This window comes from Leptopilina heterotoma, unplaced genomic scaffold (assembly GCF_015476425.1).
Source record: "Leptopilina heterotoma isolate Lh14 unplaced genomic scaffold, ASM1547642v1 Lhet_178, whole genome shotgun sequence".
In the NCBI taxonomy this organism is placed as follows: Eukaryota; Metazoa; Arthropoda; class Insecta; order Hymenoptera; family Figitidae; genus Leptopilina; species Leptopilina heterotoma.
Genome location: NW_025110894.1, coordinates 159870 through 186759, shown reverse-complemented (window position 1 = coordinate 186759; position 26890 = coordinate 159870). Strand labels below are relative to the sequence as shown.

At 30.7% G+C, this 26890-nt stretch overlaps 1 protein-coding gene across 1 annotated transcript in view; it reads right to left on the bottom strand.

Moving 5' to 3' along the window:
• LOC122499893 (tyrosine-protein kinase Drl-like) overlaps positions 1–26890 on the bottom strand; it is a 206869-nt gene that overhangs the window by 32326 nt on the left and 147653 nt on the right. The window contains exon 5 of the mRNA XM_043608469.1: positions 1241–1379. Coding sequence (XP_043464404.1) covers positions 1241–1379 — 139 coding nt within the window. The remainder of the gene's footprint in view (positions 1–1240; positions 1380–26890) is intronic.

The window sequence follows — 26890 nt, the reverse complement described above, 5'->3', positions numbered from 1 at the left end:
TAAAATACAAAGTCACTCATATAGTGGTGAGTAATGGTTACTAATTTTTGAATGAATTTTTTCACACAAAGAAGAATTATATATAAGAATATAATAAAAGTTTTTTTACCTACGAATTTTGAAAATAAATTTGTTCACATAACTTTGAATCTATTTAGAGTTTAGACCCTAGGAGGTTTTCAAACAATTTTGTGGTTCTCTCATTGTTTAGTAAATATTTAGTTATAATGCAACAATAAGTAACTATTCATGTCACTGGAGAACAAAATTTCAAAAACTATAAAGTGTAAAGATATTAAATCAATGTGATCGTATTTCTAAAAGAGTTGACTGGATTTTATTTGTATAATTCTTGGGCCTTTTGATCTAGATAAACACATTTTTTGTGATATTGTGAAATACATGCATCTTTTATAAAAAATCTTTTTACAGAGATAGTTTGATCACAGTTTGACTTAGTTTGATCACAGTAGTCTAGAAAATACTCATTTAAATTAATTTTTAAATACACTCAAGCGTCAAACTAGCGGTCGTCGGACTAGCGAACTGTTTGTTGATGAGGTGGGAAGCTGGGAAATAGGGGGCTGAGCTCGGCGATCTAGCCCTTATAACTGACATACTAATTCATAAGTCAGAAGTTTTAAAGGTGCTTGGAGAGCCCTATTGTATAAAATAGTAAAAAAAAGTGAGCCCTTTTCAAAATTTATGAACAAAATCTAATCTTTTTAATCATAAAAATATATTAATAAAGCGATTTACTATGGATAATCAATTTATTTATTCATTAATTTAATTTTAAAATGTAATAAATTTTTTTAAACTTAAAAACAATTTAGCATCAGGTTAGAAAACAAAAAAAATGTTCTTTTTTAGATTTACTCAACGGACTCACTCGGGTGGAATTTGGAACGCACCCTAGAAAGAAGAAATTCATGTGTTCCACTTTTTAAAATCAACTATTTTATTTATCCATTTTTTTATACATATTACTAAAGAATTATGTAAATATGACGTCGAACGCGGTAAATGCAAACAATAGTGACATCGACAGAAACTAAAGGATAAATAAGTTGGCAACACTATTGAGTAAGATTGTTGGTGGGGATCAACCCGTGCTTAAAAGTAGATTTCCCCGATTTTAAGTCATACTATGATATAAAAACTACTTTTAAGTCGAGGTTTTGACAAAAGGTGTTATGGAAAAGTTATTGTCTAACTTCAGAAATTTTAAACCTCATACCTGTGATGGTGAAGCGTGTTCAGCAGCTGTTTTTACCAGTACATCTTTTGGTGTTATTGCACCTTCTTCATGATAGCTGCCTTTATAAATGCGACCAAATGTGCCCTCCATTTCCACACTTAGTAAACGTACTCTACACCTATTAATATGATTTAAAAGAAAATAAATTAAAACTAGCATTATATTTTTAAAATTTTATTGTTCATATCTTGAAAAAGTCATAACTAATAAATTTACACCAATCTGACAAAATTAAAAAAAAATTCTGGATTCTCTGTTGTTCAAAACGATAAATTATGCTCGAATAGGGAGGTGTACTTCCGAAAATCCTAACTCTCGGATTTACTTGGAACTGCGTACACTTACGTACTTTATAACAAAAAATATAGTGAAATTGGCGGAATGGGTCGATTTAATGGAGAAAACCACAAAATAGTACATTGTGCAACGAGGACGAGAAATGCGTGCGTCCGAGGTACACACGACATTTTATACAAAACGAGAATGTAATCCGAGCTTACTCGGTGCGTTTTGAGAGGTAAAGCATAGCTTTGCTTCAAGTAGTAGTTTTACGGTCCTAGGACGAGAAAGTAGTCTTTACCGTCCTAGGACCGTAAAACTGCTGCTTGAAGTAAAGGCATACTTTGCGTCTCAAAAACGCGCCGAGAAAGCGGGGATTACATACTCGTTTTGTATAAAAGACTTTTTTAAGATGCGTAGAAAAGAAACCACAACGGAGGCGGGCAAAGCCTCCCGCATCTTGTTTCCTTCCACGTTTTAATATAGAAAGGGATTCAAATTGACTTTCTAGTTGGTACTAAAAGGTAACTAACTCAGACCCGACCTCCCTATCCTGATGATAGACAGTATCAAAGGATACTGTTATCATCTAAATATATGGAACATCTGCTGCTCCTTTTCTATCTACCCGATGTTTAAAACGGCTGTCAGATGACAAAAGCATCTTCTTTCCAAGGGCATCATCCGTCTTGGAGAATGATTTCTATGTGGACGATTTGAGCACTGGTACTGATACGAAAATCATGACAAAAATAGCAATTTTATATCAAGTTGCTCAATTATATGATCCACTTGGGATCATTTCACCAATCGTTATTTTCTCGAAGATTCAGATGCAAAATTTATGGAAACTAAATATTAATTGGAATGATCCTTTACCTGCGGAATCATCATGGAATGAATATAGAAATCAACTAAATTTGTTAGCAGATTAGAGTATTCTGAGATTAGTCAAGATTGCTAAGATGACGGATTATCAGCTGCATGGGTTCGCAGATGTAAGTCAAAAGGCATATGGTGCTTGCATCTACATACGATCATCGGATGAAAATGAACATTTCTCTATATTATTATGTTCGAAATCAAGGGTAGCTCCATATAAAAAATGGCGCTGGAAGTATATAGTGGTGTAGTAATCTCTCCCAGTTTTTGTGATTTGGTGTCACTTTTCTAAGGATTATTTACTTATATTGTGCACTACCTGTTGTGGTAACATTTTCTAAGTGTTTGCTAATAATTATTCACTTTATTATCAACAAAGTATTGCTTATTTGTGAATTTAGTGCTGATTCTTGGACATAACTACTATCTATTTTAATAACATCATCCAAAGACTGCAAATTTGCACCCAATACAGTGTTTATCTGGAATTTTTGACACAATATCTTTAATTTACATTTGTATTTTTGTGGTGCATATCCTGTTTCTATAATTGTTACATTTTGAATCTGGTTTTGGATTATTCGTGTTATTGACAGTTTTTTTGATCTTGCGGTATACGATCAGAATCGCAAACATTGCTCTCTGCCAAGAGTATCAGCTGATATCTCCCACCATGACGGATTCGAATTTGTTATCGCTCGAGACTACTGCGGATCTCTCATGCTCTCATTGCGGTGGTAAACCTCGCACAGGGATCACATGTACAGGTTGTGGAATTTTGTATCATAATAAATGTGCTTCTCTCTATAAAACAAACTCAAAAGGAGTAATTTCTAAATGTTGCTGGGTAAGACTCCGTCAGAAAAATTACAATTTGCATGGGGTCTTCGGATTATTCTGTAATTTGGTGAAGTTGTTATATTTGATAACAAAAATAAGTGTACCAAAGGATTTTTAAAAATTTTCAAAATTGTAAAAGTTACGCCATTATGAATTTTTTTATAAGATTTTTTTCAAATGTAAATATTTCCGAAACAATTTAACGGATTTTAATAAAATTTAAATATGTTATAGTTAAAATCATGTCCTTTCAGAATTTTTCAAAAGAAAAAAAAATTTTTGTTTTTTTCAAAAAAAAAGTAAAAAAAAAATTTTTTGAATCGATTTATTAAGCACGGGACCGATTTTTGAGTATTTTTTGATATATAATAAAATATTCCTTATAATTTCACCTTTCATTTACAAAAAAGAAAACAATGGAGACTTTGATAGTTTTCGAGATATTGCAATTTTTGTGGAAGCGTGACCGCGTTTCAGTGCCAGCGCAGTATCTTTTACCCGGGACGCCTCACAGTGGGATTTTTTACACTTTACTCTTCAAAATTGTCTAGAACCTACAAATTTTATTGGATTTTGATGTTCTTGGTCTTAAATGAAAGAGGATAAAATTTCTAAGAGATCTCTTTAAACTGATTTTTGAATTTTAAATTGTTTATTTATTTTTTTGTTACTCAAAGTTAACAATTTAAAATATTTTTGTATAAAATACTGTTTATTTTTTATTTTTCCATTGCACAAGATCGAAATCAATTTAAATTGGTCTAGTCTGACCACCTGGCAAATAATAATGTATAATACAGTTTATTTAAATTGTTAAAAAAAACAATTTAAATTAACAAATAGATAACTTTGGTCTTTTTTTTTAAATTGTTTTTTTGTAGACAAATTTATGTTTATTTAAGTAATGTATGCCTATTTTGTAAAAAAATTATTTGAAAGTTAACAATTATCATTGTTATTAATAATTATATAACCAATAATCTATTTTCTTTTGCATTTATAAACATTTCCAGCATTTTTAAACTTAAAATGTTTATATCATATGTACATTCTTTCAAAAACTTAAAAAATGTACTTATTGATTTTAAAACAATTTTCATTAACTAATAGATAATATTGGTCTTTTTAAAAAAATTGTTGTTTTAGACAAATTTATGTTTATTTAAGTAATTCATGTCTACGTTGTAAAAAAATGATTTTAAAGTTTATGATTATCATTGATATTAACAATACTCAAAAGTTATCGATATATACCCGTGTAGAAATTTCGCTGGGGCCCTGATCAGGGCCGGATAGGGCCGACCTATTAGGGAATGAAACGCCGCGCCCGATGTGGCCCTGATCTGGAAATCTACATTTTCTTGTCGCCCTGATCTGGGCCTGATCGGGCGCGGCGTTTCATTCCTTACTAGGGCCCTAGTAGGGTAATTTCTACACGGGTAAGTATAGAGCTTTAAAATGTTAAGGTATTTGTCGCGTAAATTCGTTTTCGACAGAATTTTTTTAAATTTCACATAATTATTCTTTGGATATTTATCTACAAAATAAGGCCTATTAAAATAAAATTGACCGTCTGTAAGTCTTAAAAAATGAAACCAAAGTTTCGGTTTTTAACATGTACGGTATAGGAAAACCATATGAAAACCACAGATTTTTAATTTTTGCACTTATACTAATCGACAGATTTTTTAGAAAAACTAAAGTTTTATTTATTGAACCAAAATTAACTTTTATAAAAAAATAAATATTTTTCACCGTCTTTTTTAAAAGATATTTAACATCAAACTTGAAAAATTATTTTAACATTTACTGTAAATCAGGGATGGGTAAATGTAACAAACTCGAGGTTTTCTACGTATGTTACATAAATGAGTAACATACGTAACAAATTGTCGCAAACGTAGCAAACATCAAAGGTGCGTCATAACCTCACTTTTGTAAAATAATTATAAAATTAATAATTTATAGTTACATGTATAAAGTATATAAATTTCCAGTAGAATGATTTTGGATTCAATAAATTAAGTTATAAAAATTTAATGTAATAGATATTTGATCCTGTAGAAAGTCTTATAAACGTATAAATTAAGTAACGGATTTTTTATATTTTTAGGAACAGGAAAACAATCTAAAATGGAATTATCAAAAGAAGACTTTAGTCTGGGAATGTTTTTTTTTGGATGCAACATTCCATTTACGGTTGTGGAGTCCTATTTTTTAAAAAAATTTATTAATACTTTAAATCCAAACTACTTTCCTACTCTCCCGTTTTCTAATTTGGTAGGAGTAAAACTAAGTTGTTGAAAAAAGGGTTTATTAAGAGGCCTTCCACCTCGTTTCATTTTTAAAACAATAATTTCCAGGACTTATGATTAATTAAAAGAATAATAATAAACAAGGCCAAGTGCCGGATTGGCGACAACCAGAAAAATTGAGGTTATGTTTACTTCTGACTGACGTCATAAAATGTAACATACGTAGGGTAGCAAACCAAACGAGTTACATACATGCGTAACATACGTAACAAACCCGGGTAACATACATGAAGTATGTTACGTACCCATCCCTGCTGTAAATGACAGGTGAATTTGTAAACGTGGCAATAGCGCTTGTTAAATACTACAGCTTGTCTGCTACTTTTGGCGCGAAATTTTAAAGACGGCCATACGCCAAACTTGCGACGTTGCCACGATCGTTTTGCATGCGAGAGGTTATGAATATACTTTGAAAACATCTGTGTGTCAAACTGTACGTCGGCAAAAGTTTTTCGGAAACTCGCATTCATAATCGTTTCATAAGTACAGTCAACGGATACAAACTTTTGACAGTGACCAGTCGCGCGACAAATACCTTAAATTCGTTCAAAAAGGTTCTATTTTTTTGCAGAAATAAGCCATTTATTTGTTTATAAAGTTAATAATTTCTTTATAACAAATGTAATTGTTTGAGCTAATAAATTTTTTAAGTTTTTGAAAGAATGTACATATGATATAAATATTTAAAGTATAAAAAATGCTGGAAATGTTTATAAATGCAAAAGAAAATAGATTATTGATGGTTATATAATTATTAATAACAATGATAATTGTTAACTTTCAAATCATTTTCTTACAAAATAGACATACATTACTTAAATAAACATAAATTTGTCTACAAAAAAACAATTTTAAAAAAAGAAGACCAAAGTTATCTATTTGTTAATTTAAATTGTTTTTTTAACAATTTAAATAAACTGTATTATGCATTATTATTTGCCAGGTGGTCAGACTAGACCAATTTAAATTGATTTCGATCTTGTGCAATGGAAAAATAAAAAATAAACAGTATTTTATACAAAAATATTTTAAATTGTTAACTTTGAGTAACAAAAAAATAAATAAACAATTAAAAATTCAAAAATCAGTTTAAAGAGATCTCTTAGAAATTTTATCCTCTTTTATTTAAGACCAAGAACATCAAAATCCAATAAAATTTGAAGGCTCTAGACAATTTTGAAGAGTAAAGTGTAAAAAATCCCACTGTGAGGTGTCCCGGGTAAAAGATACTGCGCTGGCACTGAAACGTGGTCGCGCTTCCACAAAAATTGCAATATCTCGAAAACTATTAAAATCTCCATCGTTTTCTTTTTTGTAAATGAAAGGTGAAATTATAAGGAATATTTTATTATATATCAAAAAATACTCAAAAATCGGTCCCGTGCTTAATAAATCGATTCAAAAAATTTTTTTTTACTTTTTTTTGGAAAAAACAAAAATTTTTTTTTCTTTTGAAAAATTCTGAAAGGACATGATTTTAACTATAACATATTTAAATTTTATTAAAATCCGTTAAATTGTTTCGGAAATATTCACATTTGAAAAAAATCTTATAAAAAAATTCAAAATGGCGTAACTTTTACAATTTTGAAAATTTTTAAAAATCCTTTGGTACACTTATTTTTGTTATCAAATATAACAACTTCACCAAATTACAGAATAATCCGAAGACCCCATGCAAATTGTAATTTTTCTGCTCTTCTTCAAAATCAACTTCACCCAATGTAATTGTTAAGAGAAAACTCCGATGAAATTAAAATGCAGTTAGCAGACAACAAACTTGACCTCGAAAATTCTATAAAAAAGTTATCAGATAAATTAGATAGGATTTCTGATCTACAAAGAGTGACGGAGGACTCAGTCGTTACTATTAAAAATAGACTTGACAATGTCGAGTCAGCTTTATCAGATTTAGAGAATGTACATACTGTCGGTGAAACAAACGATGTTTTAGTTGAATTTCGAACGTCAAAATAGATCGAAGAATGTTATTTTTTATGGAATACAAGAATCGCTCGCTGACACTACAGAGAAAAGAATTTCCGACGATAGAAAAGAACTTTTCTCTATTTTTGAAAAATTGAACACGTCACTGGAAGGCTTAAAAATCTACAGAGTGGGGAAGAAGTCAGATGCATCTTCCCTTCCGATTATAGTTGGTTTTAATGACTCAAACTCTGCCATCAAATTTCTTAAAAGCAAATCCAAATACAATGGTCCAGTTGTATTTCACGGTGATTAAACGTCGATGCAACTCGCCTATTTCAAAAAAATAAAAGCAGAGCTTCATGACCTTCACAGCAGTGGTAAGAAGAATAAAACTATTTGATTTTTCAACGGAATACCGAAGATTGTGGACGTTAAGCCTGCGACTAAACCAAAAAACTGAAATCGAGTGGGATCTCATCGAACTTAAGTATGTCATCAATTAACGGTATCTCTGGTTATTATCAAAATTTTCGCGGATTGCGTACTAAATTTAAGGATTTTTGTAATGCGGTAAACTTATTAGCTCAATTTTGAGACATAATAATTTTAACTGAAACTTGGTTGCATCCACATATAACAAATGTTGAGTTGGATCTTGTTAATTATAATATTTTTCGGAGGGACAGAAATGTAAACTCAAGTATTCATGAGAGAGGTGGAGGGGTTTTCATAGCTGTTAATCAAAAGTTTAATTGTCAGGAATTGTTTATAGCGAATAACATGATTGAACAATTACTTGTTAAAGTCACATTTAATCACCAAAATTATATCATAGGTTCTGTTTACATTCCACCATCATCTCCGTATCATATTTATCAAGAACATGTAAACACAGTAAATGCAATAATTCAAGAGTCTCCGAGCATTGATGTTATAATTGCAGTAGATTACAATTTACCTGGTATTTCCTGGCATAACGATGATATGGGTGTTTCTATGGACATTAACTCTAGCAATAAAAATGTATTTCGGAGGGCTGGAGAATTAATCTCGAGTGAATTTGGTTTCTTAAATTTTAAACAAGTTAATCAAGCGGAAAGATAAATACAAGCGGAAATATATTGGATTTAGTTTTTACAAATATGAAATGTGTTAATAGTCAACTCTCGATTGATCCTTTAGTCCGCTGTGATGCACATCACCCACCTCTTAGTATACAAACAAATATTGGGGACAATGCGCCTCTCTCAGAAAATAGTATTTATGCTTTGGATTTTGAAAATGCGAATTACCAAGCAATCTGTGAATATTTGGGTGAAGTTAATTGGTATTCAGAATTTTCTGACTCAAACGTCGAAATTTCTATAGATCGTCTTTATTATCATTTAAATTTTATTGTTCAAAAGTATGTTCCTAAAAAGAAAGTATTTTCAACTACATATCCCAGATGGTACAATCGCGATTTAAAACAACTTATTCATCAGAAAAAAATTTCTGAAAAATTATTTAAACAGAATCAAACTCTACAAAGTTATGAGGCTTTTAGTTCTCTAAGATCGCAGTGTAATGTCTTGAGTAGTGCTCTTCGCACCGAATATATTGATAGCATTGAGAATAAAATTTGGGATGATATTGGCACCTTCTGGCGTTATATAAATAAAAGTAGAAACAGTGGATTAATTGTACTGAAATATTTGCTTCATAATGATAACGAAATACACGAAGGAATTAAAATTGCAGATACATTTGCTGATTATTTTAATTCGGTTCATTCAACGAGTAACGCACCTGAATCCACAATTATTAATCCGTTAGATGTTGATTTATCTTATATTATGGTTACTCCACAAATAATATTTCAAAAAATTATTAATCTTGATAAAAATAAAGGTGCTGGGTCAGATGGTTTACCTCCTCGTTTTTTTGTTGAATGTGCCCCTGTTTTATCAGAACCTGTAGCATTGCTTTATAATCAATCGTTAAGAAGGAGATACTTTCCTGAATGCTGGAAGGTGGCTACGGTCATTCCTTTACATAAGTCTGGTCCCCATCATTGTGTAGGGAACTATAGACCAATATCAATTTTGAATGTCATGTCAAAAATTATTTATAACATTATTGCTGATCATTTGCAAACTTCTTTTAAACATGTTTTAATTGATGAGCAACATGGTTTTAGGCCTAATAGATCAACTGTTACTAATCTCCTGGAATACAGGCAGTTCCTTGCACAGTGTATGGAATCAGGGCATCAAGTTGACTCGGTGTATACGGATTTTGCAAAAGCATTTGATCGGGTTGACCATAATTTGTTAATTCTTAAATTAAAATCACATGGTGTAAGTGGTGTATTGATTAAGTGGATTGAGAGTTATCTGAAGGACAGATCACAGTATGTAAGGGTAGGATCACTTGATTCTAAGAGATTTTCTCCGATCTCTGGTGTACCACAAGGCTCACATTTAGGGCACATTTATTTACGATTTATATTAATGACATACACCAGGTGATCAAACATTCAAAGTTTCTTTTATATGCCGATGACTGGAAATTGTACCGTAGAATACTTTCTGACGATGACATTGAACTTTTGCAAGAAGATCTAAATGCCATTGTAAAATGGTGTTCTGTTAATAATATGTCAATAAACGTCAGTAAGTGTTTTACAATTACTTTTTCTCGTAGAGCTCGTAATACTAATTTATATAGAGTGAACGGATCTGTCCTTCGGACTGTGACGACTGTCAATGACTTGGGTGTTGCATTTTGTAGCAATTTTGGTTTTAAGCAACATATCACCAATGTCTCTCAGAGAGCCTCCAGATTTTTGGGGTTTATTCTGAGAGTTTCAAAAGATTTTTGGCAGATCTCTACGATTAGAATTTTATTTGTATCATTAGTTCGTCCGCTTCTTGAGTATGCATCATTAACCCATTAACGCCCACCAGGACGCAAAATGGACTATTATTTCGCGACTCTTATTTTGTATGAAATAATTAGTTAATAATTTTAGGAAATACCATTTCCGACGTAAAATTTATCGCTCTTTCTGAATAGAAGCTAAAATTTGTGTATAATTATCTCAAAAAAATTTATAACAATTTTATTGCAAAAAAACACACTTTTTTATGAAAAAAAAATTTTTCAATTATTATTTTGACATGGAAAACTAAAGAATATGGTCTCCAAAGCACAAAATTTCGCGTCCTCGAACTCTCAGCTATAAAAATCTATAATTACTTTTTATTAAATTCAAGATGGCGGATATGAAAATGGCCATTTTTCCAAAATGCAAAAGGCCGAAAAAAATTTTCGGGTAATGTTTTTCAAAAGTTAATAGATTTGATTGAAAATGGTTACTCGGGGGTTTTTGGGGTCGCTGATTACGAATCTGATGTTACTTTTTTTAAATTAAAAATGGCGGATCCAATATGGCGGACATATTTTTTAAAAAGTGATTGGATTTGCTTGAAAATAGTTACTCGGGAGTTTTTAGGGTCGCTGATTACGAATCTGATATCACTTTTTCAACATTCAAAATAACGGATCCAATATGGCGGACAATTTTTTAAAAAGTAATTGTATTTGCTTGAAAATGGTCATTCCGGGGTTTTTGAGGATGCTGATTACGAATTTAACATCAGAACAATATTAGGTTTATCGTTGCTCTTACCACAAGGAGATCGACGTGCAAAAAAGACACTTTTTTTAATTCTATTTAAAATTTTTTTTTTTATTTTGCCTCAAAAAATATAGCCACTATCATGCAAAGTGCAACAAAAGGACACAAAAATTGTGCATTCAATGTGGCATATATATGTGCGTCACTTGTTTTCAATCAAACCACGTGTTGTGTTAGTCTCTTTTTACCATTGTATAAAAAAATGTCATAATTATATAAGTGTCATAATTATTGTTGATTCAGATTTAGAAAGCAGAATTAAAATTTCATATTATTTATTTAAAAAAATATTAAAATATACAAAAAAAAAATTTTAAATAAAAAAAAACAAAATTTTAAAAATAAAATTAAAAAAGTAGCTTTTTTGCACGTCGACCTCCTTGTCGTAAGAGCTGGGCAACGTCATTAAAATTTTGTTGACGGCTTACGGACGTGGAGGATAAACATAATATTGTTCTGAAGTCAGATTCGTAAATAATATCCTCAAAAACCGCCGAATGACCATTTTGAAGCAAATGCAATTACTTTTTAAAAAATTGTCCGCCATATTGGATCCGACATTCTGAATTTTGAAAAAGCAACATCAGATTCGTAATCAGCGACCCCAAAAACCCCCGAGTAACTATTTTTAAGCAAATCCAATCACTTTTTAAAAAATATGTCTGTCATATTGGATCTGCCATTTTGAATTTTGAAAATGTGATATCAGATTCGTAATCAGCAACCCCAAAAACGTCGGAGTAACCATTTTCAAGCAAATTTAATCACTTTTTACAAAATTTTCCGCCATATTGGATAAGCCATTTTGAATTTTGAAAAACTGATATCAGATTCGTAATCAGCGTTCCCAAAAACCCCCGAGTAACTATTTTCAAGCAAATCCAATCACTTTTTAAAAAATATGTCCGCCATATTGGATCCGCCATTTTGAATTTTAAAAAAATAACATTAGATTCGTAATCAGCGACCCCAAAAACCCCCGAGTAACCATTTTCAATCAAATCTAATAACTTTTTAAAAACATTACCTTAAAATTTTTTTCAGCCTTTTGCATTTTAGAAAAATGGCCATTTTCATATCCGCCATCTTGAATTTAATAAAAAGTAATTATGGATTTTTATAGCTGAGAGTTCGAGGACGCGATATTTTGTGCTTTGGAGACCATATAGTCTTTAGTTTTCCATGTCAATATAATAATTGAAAAATTTTTTTTTCATAAAAAAGTGTGTTTTTTTGTAATAAAATTGTTATAAATTTTTGTGAGATAATTATAAACAAATTTTAGCTTCATATTCCGAAAGAGCGATAAATTTTACGTCGGAAATGGTATTTCCTAAAATTTTTAGCTAATTATTTCATACAAAATAAGAGTCGTGAAATCATGGTACATTTTGCGTCCTGGTGGGCGTTAATGGGTTAATCTGGGATCCGTATGTTGATGTACAAAAGTGATTAAATTGAGGATATTCAGAAACGTTTCCTACGTGCAATAGCGTACAAACTTAAGATACCGAACGAAACAGGTTACCTTAAGAGAATCTGTGATATTTTAAATCTAGATTCCCTAGAGTATAGGCGTATGATCTCGGGTCTAATTTTTCTTTATAAGTTGTTAAACGGACTTGTCGATAGTCCAGTTCTATTGAATCAAATTTCATTAAAAGTATTACCGAGATCATTACGATCTGTTGATTTATTTAATGTACCTGATTATAGGACTGATTATGGTTTAAGTTTATCGTTATCATCTATTTTGAAAACTTATAATTATATTAATAAATTATCTTTTGATGTTGATATTTTCAGTCAGTCTCTACATGAATTCGTATCTACTGTTAAACTATTTGCGCTAAAATAAAAACATTTTCTTTTTTCTTATTTTTATAATCTGAGTTCTTTTGTACTTTAGAACTTCATCGTTTTTTATTTATTTTATTTAAAAACAAAAAAAAAATTTTTTTTCCTTTCATAAATGTTATTTAGCGATATTATTTAAATTTTATGTTATCCCCAGCGCTATTATGATTATATTGTAAACTTTATTATCAATATTTTATAAAATCATTTAATTTTTGTTACTTATATAAATTAAGATTTAATTATGTAAAAAAAGGTGTATTATACCGTAAATAAACTAAACTAAACTAAGGTCACCTCTCTCCCGAGAATGGAACTTTGCGCTGCGAGACCGGACGCTCTGAAAACAGATTTCAAGAAGAAGTACTTCTGATCAGATTCCATGATTACTCTGAATTGGATAAATACTTCATTCTATAAATTATCAACTTTTGAAGCAAACTGGGTGTCGGAGATTCAATCATCTTCTTATCATACTGAATGGAGACATGTGCCGAGTAAAGAAAATACAGCAGACTTTATATCGCGTGACCAGTTACCGAAGGATTTTCTTGTGAACGACATGTAGAAGTATGGACCTGCATGGCTCAGATTGGATGAGTCAAATTGGCCGAATCAACAAATACAGGTTGTAGCGAATTTTCCTTCGATATTTTAAATCTAGCGCGAGAGAAGAAGAGAGATTTGGCGACGAGACTACATTTGTGGAACTGTTGTATATAGCGGGAAATTGTAATACGAAAATGAGAAAATAGTCGGGAGTTAGATTTTGGGAGAGAGATATTGGGTCAGACCAGCTCAACTGTGTTAAAAAAAATCATTTATTTTCTAAAATGATAAAACTTTTATAAAAATCTGTATTTCACAAAACACTTTTAACCGTTTTTTGGAATTTTAATTTTTTGTTATTTTTTGCATTATCAAAATATTACATTTTAGAAAAAAATTAATAACTCAAAAGCCGTTTCCATATTTTTAATAACTATTTTATAAACAATTTGAATTATTTATGTGTTCTACCCCTCCAATTGCAATGAAACTCATAGAAAGTGTAGACGGTAGTCTCTTCTTGAAGCCCCCCAAAAAAATGTTTGGTATTTTCAATTTAGAATGTACATAACGAATTTTTTTATTAAAAACGCGCGCCAACTCCACAGTGGGAAAAAGTTGATTGTCGTGGACAAGTCAGTCTGGAGGTTACAAATATTATTTGTTTTTAAATGAAATTAAGTTTATAAAATTGCGCACCCATCTTTGACGGTAGAATTTTGAAAACTGTTAACATATTTTTTTTATTTAACAATATATATGAACAAAAGAGAAAAAAATTTACAAAATATCAGGGTAGGTCCGGAGGAGATGGCCATAGTTTTTTTAAGTACTGTACAAAATAAAAAAGCGATTTATCTTTAAACTTTTATTGATAATTAAACATTAAACACTTAACTTTAAAGTACACCGAAAAAAATCTCGATAGTATTATTAACTATGACCCTATAGTTAATCTTAATCTAGTAAAAGTAATAAGGATTCCTAATCATTATGGTTACAGGCTTCTCACTCCTCTACTATTTAATACTTTTTGCTACTTTTTTAATGAAAGGCTACTTTTTGGCTACTTTTTTAAGTAAAATGCTACTAAAAGCTACTTTTTCAAGAAATTATGAGTCGAAATTTTTTTTCAATATAAGTTTCCGAAAAATATTTTTCTGAAATATACATATTTTAATTACAGATTTACAGTTTTCCGTCGTTTAAAGCTCAGTGCACAATACATTCGGGAATATCGTACGCGAAAGTGAAGCATGAAATAGAAAAAGATTCAAATAATTATATGTGACCTGGTCTATGAAAAGAGACCTTACGTGTCAAAAAATCATTTTTTACATTTTTGTTGATTTGGATAAAGTTTGAAACGCTTTTTAAGATGGTGAAAACCAAAAAGTCATAAGTTGATTAGAAGTGATGTAAAAAATTTTTTAAAGTCAAAAGAAACAAAAGTAAAAATACGAAAAAACTGATTTCTTTGTTATTATAAAAATTAAAATAAGGAAGACGATAATTTTTTATTATTTTGAAAAGTTGACAGTTTCTTTGACAACTGTCAACAGTTAAAATTCAAATTCGATATCTTATATGTAATTAGCGACCTCAAAAACCTTATTACTGACTTTTTTATAAAAAACGATCACTTTTTAGAGAAGTTGACAGCTGTCAACTGTCAAATTGTCAATTTAACATCATATTCATAATCAGTGGCATCAAAAACCCTTACAAACATGTGTCACTTATTTATACTTATTATTGTTGCTATTTAGAAAACTTAGATTATTTTTCCTACACGAAAAGAAAAGGTCTGGAAGAGATATCCATAAAAATATTGCTGAGCAGAATATTGTTGTGTTATCCAATTCAATGGAAGAGACAACTTTCAGAATGGAAGCACATTCCATATTCAATGGATGAGGGAGCCATATTATATTGTTGAATCAAATATGGATGTGACATCCATAGGCATGGTTAGGCTTACAATTCATGCTATGGATTTTCACATATGGCTGTCTCATCCATATAAACTTTGGTTGGGAGATCCATAGTTAGTTCAAAATTTCGATACATGTTGCGCACAATTCATTATCATGGCATCCATTTAAAAATGGTCGTCTCAATTTGTCCGTCGCGTCGGTTTCCTGTCACGTCTATATAATCACGTTGTGAGTTTATTATGTATAAATAATGTTATAATTGTTTATTATTTATTATCGTTATTGTCTATTAGTTTTTATGTAAATTCATTTTCATGAAATATGTGTAGAGTATATAAGGTATATTATATGCTCAAATATTGTAGTTGTGTGTATAGTGTAGTGGATAGCGTTAGTGTTTAGTATGCGTTAGGTTTAGGGTTCGTGTCTCCCCCCATCGGTTAATAATTTATTTCGTTAATATGCGGTTATTCAATAAGTGGTGTGTATTAATTAACAAAAATGTGTATAAAATATCTCAAGTGACATAGAATTTAATTAATTGAGTGATTCCAATTTTTTGTTTCCCATTTCCATTACTATGGATCACTCAACCATAGATCTTTTGCTGCTCCAACAATATACAGCCAGCCATAGAATATGGATGCAGCAACCTTAACTATGGATATCCCGTATTTTTCAATATAATATGGCTGTGATATCCATGTATCTGGATGTGTCAACTACACGGAGAGAAGGTTGAACGTAAAATCACGGTGTGATCAGAGTCTTAGGCGATGAATGGAAACTCATCATAATTTTCTACAAGATGTAGCGCTCTCTGACGGTTACTGTCACTGCCACTTGCGATTCGTGAATGGAAAAACTCGGTGAAATCACTCAGATTTACCGTGAACTTTCCCCCTCTTTTAACCTTCTGAATTAGACACTGTCTTTTACGGTTCAAATTTCTCTCCGTGTATTCCTTTTTCTCCGTGTATGTTTGGCATATTAGTACAAAAAACTAATTTTACACACTTTTTACTTTACTACTTTTTCCTACTATTTTAATCTTTTAAATGCTACTTTTTCCTACTATTTGAACCTCTAAAAGCTACTTTTTCCTACTATTTTTGAAGTCAGAAAAGAGTGAGAAGCCTGTGGTTAGGATCGCTAGGTTGATTCAACAAATTCAAGCCTGGCAAAAACAACCCTGCAAATCCTAGTCAAATTGACTAGGATTTTAGTAATTTTGCCTATTTACATAATGCGCACGCGTCTGCTTCTGTTCTGACAGTGTTTACCTCTATATCTTTCGCGTCATTTATCGTGATTTCGTAAAACGATTTTTTATCATTACTCGCGTCTATTTTTTGTACATAAAATGGAGTTCTTACATCCCTGGTAAAAATTTCGGACTAATTCCGGATTAAATACGGACAGATTAGTACGGATTAGTACGAAAATTGTACGAATAAGGTCCGAAAATGATCCGCGCTTGTCTGATATCAATCCGAACGAAAACCTGAATCCGAAAACACTCCGGAGTAATCCTGAATGTCTACAAATTCAGTCGGTAATTAGTCCGCAATAATCTGAATTTATTTGCCCGTGAAGAATACTTCTGAAATAAGTACGGAATTATCCGAAATCAATATGTAAAGAATACGGAATCGGTCCGCAACAATCCGAGTTTAATCTAGTTAAAAATACTTAATCCGCAAAATGTCTGGAGCAATTCGAACTCTGTAAGCACGAAATACGGTATTAGTCCGCAACAATTTGAAATTAAGTGTGGCAAAATCCCATTCTGAAAGAAGTACGAAACAATCCGAAAGCTGTATGTAACGAATCCAAAAATTGTCTGCAACAATTGGGATTAAATCCAATTGAAAGACATAATCCGAAACAAATACGAAATAATCCGAAATCTGTACACAAAGAATCCGACATTAGTCCGCTTTAATTCGGAATTAGTGTGGTAAAATCCTATTCCAAAACAAATACGAAACAATCCGAAATATGTATGCTAAGAATTCGGTAATAGACGGCCACCCGAATCATATTATATCCCTGGTAAAAATTTCGCATTAATCCGGATTAAATGCTGGTATATTAGTGTGGATTAGTCCGATAATTGTACGAAAATGATCCGCGTTAATCTAACATCAATCCGAGTGAAATTGTGAATCCTAAATTCGTCTGGAGTAATCTTAAATGTCTATGAATTATGTTCCTTAATTATTACGCAACAATCCGAAATTATGTCCGTCAAAAAACTCATCTAAAATAAATACGAAATAATCCGAAATCAATATGTGAAGAATACGAATTCAGTCCGCAATAATCCGAATTTAATCCAGTTAAAAGATTTAATCCGAAACAAGTATGGAACAATCCAAAATCTGTATGCAAAGAATCCGGTAAAAGTCAGCCTCAATCCGAATAATATCCGATCAAAAAAAACACCCCAGTCCGAAAATAAGTCTTATTATTATAAGAATTTGTAAATATATACAATCCACAGACAGTACAAAACAATCCATTTCAAAGACATAATCCAGAATGATTTTGGTATAATATTGCATTTGTATATTAAAAACAATTTGTATTAAATGCAGATAAATTCAAACTATAATTATAATTTCGTAGGACAAAAACCTGACAAAAACCAGATTAATTCCGGATTTAATAATTTCATATTTGCAAGTTGCGTATTATCAGACTAACTTCGGATTAGATCGGACTAATTCCGGATTCACTGGTTATACACAAACCGCATTGAGTTTGAATTTATCCGGACAAATTCCGAGCGACAAAAATCTGTCCATAAGCAGACTGTTTCGTATTAGCTGCGAATTCACTGGTTAAACCAATCGGATTACTTCTGCATTTACTAGTTACATATAATCTGACTAACTGCAGACTAAACCGGACTAATTACCGATTCAATAGTTATAAAAAACGGTATTGATTTCAAACTTAATTCATGGTGAAAAACCCCACAATAAACCGTACTGTTGCGGACAAATTCCGGATTAGTCCGAAATCGGTCCCACTTTTTATTCAGGGTATTTACTTATGGTAAATAAAATATTTAATTTTGCAGTCAATTTGTTTTTACAAATTTACTAGTATTATTAGTTATCTTGTTTCAATATTAAAATTAACACTGACTATGTGTTAGTTTCTTGTCATTTCTTTTCGTGGCACTTTATAAATTCTATTATGAATTTGAACTCCCATGCGAGCGTGGTATAGTGGTTAGTGTATTCGATTTCGGTGCGTTATAATGTTAGATAGGTGTAGGTTCGAATCCCCAAGCGTTAGAAATTTTAAGTTAATGTAAATATAATTGCGATAGGTAAATCGAAAAATAAGTTGAATGTACCATAAATTAATAATAATTAATATGTGTAACTTGTATAATTATTTTTTTATTAACATTCACTAAATTGTCCTGACTAATTTTTGACTGTTTCGGACTAATTCCGGATTCACTAGTTAAAATTGACTGATTAATTTCGGACTTCACCAAACCAAGTCCGGTTTCACTAGTTGTTCACAAACCGTATAGAGTTCGGATTCTTCCGAATCAATTTCGGGTGACAAAAACCTGACCATAAACCGCATTGTTTCGGACAAATTTCGGATTAGTCCGAAATCTGTCCGGTTTTTTAACCAGGGATACATCAAAATTGCTGGTTTCTCGGAACCTCTGGAAATATAGATAGTCCATGTTTTAGAAAGTAAACTATTTCATTATATTAGTCAATTCTTTCAGACTTTTTTTGATTAGGTTTCAATATAAATCGTCGAAATTTTTACGCACGTGGTGACAAAATTTTTACTATTTTAATCGCGCAGTGTGTTTGAAAATTTACCTTTGCAATAATTTGTGTATTTAAATTTATTTTCATTTGAATGTCATAAATAATTAAAAATAAATAGTTTTTGACAAGTGTATAAAATTGTGTACTTGAAATGTATAAAACATCATCTGATTAAGTGTTGTATTTTGACTCGAAAGTCTATTAAAAAATTAAAATACCAAGTCGTGTTTAGTGTAGTGGCTATCGTTCCGGTTTTAAAAGTGCGTATTCGTTAGGTTCAGGTGTTCGCGTCCCTCTGCGTCAAATATTTATTTCATAAGTTTAAATTAATTCCAAGGTATATAAATGCAAAGTAAAATATAAATATGTTTAATAAAATAATTATTTTTTTTAATTATATTTACTTTTTCTCTTTTATTGGATAATAAGAATTGGATTAAGAATTTCAAATAATTATGATACACAGTGTAAATCTAATATTATTATCCTAGCCAATTTAACTATTTTTTCCTGATTACATCGACTAATTTTCCTGGTCACTTTAACTATGCTTGAATTTTATTACATTGATTAGGATTCTATAGTGGGTTCCTCTCGTAACTAGGAAACCTAGTCAATTCCTGGTATACGGGTCCTAGGCATTTTTTTCGGTGTAACGAAAAATAAAATAAAAAACTCAACCTACAAATGGTGGATTCCACGTCAGTTCAACAATCTAATTTTTTCAAAATTTTGAAAATTACCAAAAATATGGCATTTTTAAAATTCTTGTCTTTTTATTATAGTGCTATAACTTTGGTTCTAATTAACCGATTTTGGATTTTTAAAAAAGGATTTCTTTGGTTTTAAGTACACTGAGAGAAAAGAGGGAACACTGCAATACATTTGGAGGTTGTGTATGCCAATGCAAGGTTGGTTCAACTGCGTACTCTGAAATTGGCTTGTAACGCGCCACTGAGGGCGCGCTGCTGACTCTTTTATCGCGCTCCCACAAATCAAGTCAACAGCACGCTCTCGAAAAAGTCAGCAGTGCGATCTCAGCCCCTTAGAGAACGCAGTAAAACCAAAATTATATTGCCATACACAACCTCCAAATGTACCGCAGGCGCAGTGTTCCCTCTTTTCTCTCAGTGTATATTTTAAGTTAAAATTAATATAAAAAAAAAATTAAAAACATTTTTTTTTTGAAATTTTGAAAAATTAAAAATCCGTTTTTGAAAAAACATCATCTTTGACTTTGTTCAAAATTTTACTAAATGTTAGGGCAAATGTGCTTTACATGTCCCGTAAGTTTTATAGAAGATCTCAAAGGGATTCGGAGTAAAAAAATAAAACGTAACCACGTGTATATAATAATATATAATATTTTTTGAGTTATGAAGTTTCAAAATTTTGATTTTTTTGAAAATATCTTTTTTTCGATTTAATATATTGATAAGTAAAATTAATCAAATTTAAAGTACGAATAGTGATTTTTAAAGGGGTTCTCACGAGTTATAAGCTGGTGAGAGACCATGGAAATTTTTGAGAAAAATAATAATTTATCATTATTTTACATATAAAATGATGATTTATAATTAATTTCTTCAAAAAGTTCCATGGTCCCATTCTGATTTTTACATGGCTCACAGGAAAAAAGGTAAGCTTTCGATTGGGATAGGTTAGAAAAAAATAAAAAACACCTATTTTGAGATATGAAATTAAGAATTTGACCTTGAAGTTCAAGGTCAAATTGAAAGAAAACAACTTTTTTTCATCACCAGCTTATAGCTCGTGAAACCTCATTTAAAAATCACTATTTATACTTTAAATGTGATTAATTTGACTTATCAATATACTAAATCGAAAAAAAGATATTTTCAAAAAAATCAAAATTTTGAAACTCCATAACTCAAAAAACATTTTATCAAATTAAAAAAAATGTATATTTACACTTCTATTAATAATAGTAACATTTTAACAAAGTTTAGAGAAAATTCATTTTTTGACCTGGGCAGTTGAGGAATTTTGCCCCATATGTTCGTAACGCTTGCGCTACATTATAGCATTAACGCCGTACATATGGTGACGTTTTATTTTTTTTACTCCGAATCCCTATGGGATCCCAAGATGAAACTTACGGGACATGTAAAGCACATTTGCCCTAACATTTAGTAAAATTTTGAACAAAATCGAAGATGATGTTTTTTCAAAAACGGATTTTTAATTTTTCAAAATTTCAAAAAAAAAATGTTTTGAATTTTTTTTATATTAATTTTAACTTAAAATATACTTAAAACCAAAGAAATCCTTTTTCGAAAATCTAAAATCGGTTAATTAGAACCAAAGTTATAGCAAAAAAAAGACAAAAATTTTGAAAATGTCATATTTTTGGTAATTTTCAAAATTTTGAAAAAATATTTGGTGGAGTTGTTTATCTCTATAAAAGTAATAAATTTACAAAAGTACAGCCAAATCCCAAGTCATGAAAATTAGTGTGTTGAGCTGACGTGGAATCCACCAAATATAACTCCATCTCTAATGTCAATGATTTTGTTCTCGGACATTTTTAATTTGCTTTTCTTTAATATTTCTTAAGTATCTAATATTAACATAAAATTTTTTTAATAAAAGTCATTAATGGCCATCTTACCCAATAATACATGACAAAAGTAAACATCAAAATATTAAATAAATAAAATAATTTTTCATTCATTTTTAGGGTTCCGTACACCTACGGTGTATCGGCGGAACCCTATTGGTGAGACTCTGTTGTCCGTAGCCAAATCGTGTCCCCCCCCCTAGCGGCTAAACTATTTGACCTAAAGAGCTCAAATTTGGTCCAGATATGTATTTTCACTCGTAGATTACAGGAAAAATATAGCGAATGTGATTGGACGTGATGGGCATAGCGTTGTCAAGGAAATAACAAGATTTTGGCCAAAAATGCATAAAAAGTGACCATTCCCCCCCCCCCCCTTAACTTCTAAACTATTCGACATGGAGAGCTGAAATTTTGCATGCTGGTGTATTTTTACTCGAATATTACAGGAAAAATATAGAGAACTTGATATGTAATGATGGCCATAGCGTTGTCAAGGAAAAACTAAAAAATTAAAAAAAAAAAATTTGTTTTCCTAACTTTTACATTATTTTACCTAATGAGCTGAAAATTGGTATCCTAGTGTATTATTACATTCTGACGACAAAAAATTTATTTAAGAAACTTTTTGAAAAAAAATCAAAAAAAAATTTTTTTTAATTTTTTTTTTCAAAAAAAAAAATTTGTTTTAATTTTTTTTAGTTTAAACACGTGGCATTAAATATTTTAAGGAAGAGAGTGAAATTTGAAGAGAATAAATAAGAGATTGTTTTCTGACTTTAATTTCTTAACTAAAAATAAAAAAAAATTGGACAAGTGCGAGTTGTACTCGCACTGCAATGGCGGGTTCCGCACACAAATATTAAAACAATACTTGCAACATTGATCGGTAATTGGTAGAATTAAAATAAACAATTATAAAAATATATTAAAATCATTTGATAAAAAAAATAACTAAAAAAATTAAAGTATTGTATATATCTAATATTGTAAACAATAATAAGCAGAGGAACAAAATTTTCAAAATTTATTATAGTTCCTCTGCTTATTATTGTTTACAATATTAGATATATACAATACTTTAATTTTTTTAGTTATTTTTTTTATCAAATGATTTTAATATATTTTTATAATTGTTTATTTTAATTCTACCAATTACCGATCAATGTTGCAAGTATTGTTTTAATATTTGTGTGCGGAACCCGCCATTGCAGTGCGAGTACAACTCGCACTTGTCCAATTTTTTTTGTGTATATCGAAGCGTGGGTTATGCACTACTCAATAAAACTTCAAATTAAAAAATCCGTTAAAAAATAACAATATAGCAAATAAGAAATCTGAAATGCTCAAATTATTTTGGACCCATGCAAAAAAATGTAAACGGATTACGCTTACATTTTCATTATTTTTCAACAATTTGTTATTTACATTCATTAGTAGTCACAAAAGGTTGTAGAATAACTCATAATAAGTGATGTTTATTAACAAATTCTGTAAAATATTTCAACTGGCCATCTCTCTCGTATGGCCATCTCCCCCGGACTTACCCTAGTTAACAAATGCGTAGCATTCATATTTTAAGTTAAGATATCAGTTTTGATCTGATAGATGTGCAATTTTATAAACTTTTATTTAAAAAAAATTTATTAAAAACAAATAATATTTGTAACCTCTAGACTGAATTGTCTACGACAATCAACTTTTTTCCACTGTGGAGTTGGCGCGCGTTTTTAATAAAAAAATTCGTTATGTACATTCTAAATTGAAAATACAAAAATTTTTTTGGGGGGCTTCAAGAAGAGAGTACTGACTACACATCCTATGAGTTTCATTGCAATTGGAGGGGTAGAACACATAAATAATTCAAATTGTTTAGAAAATTGTTATTAAAAATATGGAATTTTTAAATTTACAATTATGCAAATATTTTCATTTAAAAGAGTGAACAATTTTTTGTAGTCAGTGTAAGTTTAATTAATTTATTATAAACGGTTTTTGACTTATTAATTTTTTTTAAAAATGTTGCAATATTTTCTTAATGCAAAAAAGTAACAAAAATTTTAAATTCAAAAAAACAGTTAAAAGTGTTTTTTTGTTTTGTTGTGAACTACCGATTTTCATAAAAGTTTTAACATTTTAGAAAATCAATGAAATTTTTTTAACACAGTTGAGCTAGTCTTACCCTATTGAGAGTGGGAATGTGAGTAAGTTGATGAGTGAGTTGCGTATATTTAAATTATTGTGATAAAAATGGAGGGTAATCTCAATCTGTCTGAATTTGTTTCGTAGCGGTTGGTGCAGCAAACGTAGAGCATCGCGCTTTTTTTCTGTCTTTCGAAATACCTCCTTGGAATTCTAATTGATTATAATGATTCACTGATTCGGAAGAATATAATATACATCAGCGAAGTAGCGGATTCGTCTAGTCTACTGGATAATCTGCAGAATACTTTTGTTTTTAATATATGACATATATTTTTATATGTACAATCCGACGAACGGTTTTATTTATTTTGTATAGAATTTGATTTGTGTGGTGTGATCGTTGATAGAGTTATAATTATAGATAAATATTTATATTAGTATCTACGTGGAATGATTTATTTATGAAAAGGAAAATACTAAAAATTTGTATTACTTTGTTTCAGATATTAATTATAATCGATGTTGTACTGAGCGCCAAAAATTTATTCAAATTACACAGCCACACAAAAAAAAAAAAGTTCTGATCTGGGGGTCTCACTATGTAGACTTTATGTTTTTTGGGTCGCTGAATCCGAATCCGAGGTCCATTTAACCTCATCAGATCAGGATTTTGACATAACCTCAAAAAACCAATATGGCGGACACATTTTTGAAAAGTTCATTGGATTCGCTTCAAATTCGTTACTCGGAGGTTTTTGAGGTCGCTGATTACGAATTTGAAGTCTGATTTCAAAAATTCAAAATAGCGGATCCAATATGGCGGACACGTTTTTGAAAACTTCATCGGATTCGCTTGAAATTCGTTACTCTGGGGTTTTTGGGGTCGCTGATTACGAATCTGATGTCGGTTTTTCAAAATTCAAAATGGCGGATCCAATATGGCTGACACATACATATTGGATGCGCCATTTTGAATTTTTGAAATCTGACTTCAAATTCGTAATCAGCGACCCCAAAAACCCCCGAGTAACGAATTTCAAGCGAATCCGATGAATTTTTCAAAAACGTGTCCGCCATATTGGATCCGCCATTTTGAATTTTTGAAATCAGACTTCAAATTCGTAATCAGCGACCCCAAAAACTCCCGAGTAACAAATTTGAAGCGAATCCAATGAACTTTTCAAAAATGTGTCCGCCATATTGGTCTTTTGAGGTTATGTCAAAATCCTGATCTGATGGGGTTAAATGGACCTCGGATTCGGATTCAGCGACCCAAAAAACATAAAGTCTACATAGTGAGACCCCCAGATCAGAACTTTTTTTTTTTTTGTGTGGCTGTGTTATTAAATTCCGAATTCTATTTTAAAATCGTTTTATTCGTTATTTGTTACAAGGTCAATAGCAGTGAATTGACGGAAGAGATAAAATATCCAGTTTTACCTGTACTCAACACAACAATAAAAGAAACTTTGGAAACGATACTCTTATATGATTAAGTTAATTCGTATAATCGAATATTGCTTCAGATTTTTTAATAAAATTCGCAGAGAAAGGAGTAACTCAGGATCTTTGACAGATGAGGAGATTAAATTTTCATCGGATCGAATTTTTCAACAAATTCAACGAGAAGAATTTCCAAAGGAGTTCCATGCTCTGTCAAAGAAAATGAAGTTCCTTAATGATTCCAAGATACTCAGATTGACTCCTTTTGTTGAAGATGGATTTCTACGCTTGGGAGGAGAACTAAAAAATTCCGACATAGAATATGAACTCAAACATCCTATTCTAATCACTGATCTCCTTGTTCGTGACACCCACAACAAATTAAAATACGCAGGAATTGATGCTACCTTGTATACCATACGCGAAACTTATTGGATTGTAGACAAATCAAAAGATTAAAAATTATTTAATTAGAAATTAAACACATAATAAATTGCATTAGTATTTGAATTTATCAGAAAAAATAATTTTATAATTTCCAACACACTTTCCGAACTGTAGACTGCCAGCTCTTATATGCAGTTAAAATTATGTCAATAGCGAGAAAAGTCACTTTCGCCACCTGTCGGTAAAATTATATAAGCTAAAGTATTGCATTTCATTCATAGAGTAGTATAAGGAGACCGAACGACACTCAGGCAAAGTGAGTGCACTTTTCGTTACCGTAATTTCTCTGGGCTCACTTCTACCGATAGAAGCGCCCCCAAAGGGGAAAAGTGTCACTACCCAGGAAAAAAAACCTATTAATCAGGCCTTCTAGTGAATCAGACATTTTAAGAATGCGGATTTAAGCGACTTGCTTTGAATAGGTTTCGGAAAATTTGAATCGGAATGCTTTTCAGACATTTTTGAATCTGTATTTTCCCATTGACTAATTCGTCAATTTTATACACCTGAATAGTCTACGTAGAAGAAGCTAACCTCAAATTTTTCCAATAAGCATCTTCCAGTTAACAGCATAATAAAGCAAATAAGTAAAATTATTTTTGAAAAGGCACTATGAGGTATAATAGGTACTATAAAGGTTATGTTCTTTTAATAATGTAGTAATTGAATAGGTACTATAAAGGTTATGTTCTTTTAACCCATTAACGCCCATCAGGACGCAAAATGTACCATGATTTCACGACTCTTATTTTGTATGAAATAATTAGTTAAAAATTTTAGCCATTTCCGACGTAAAATTTATCGCTCTTTCTGAATATGAAGCTAAAATTTGTTTATAATTATCTCAAAAAAATTTATAACAATTTTATTACAAAAAAACACACTTTTTTATGAAAAAAAAATTTTTCAATTATTATTTTGACATGGAAAA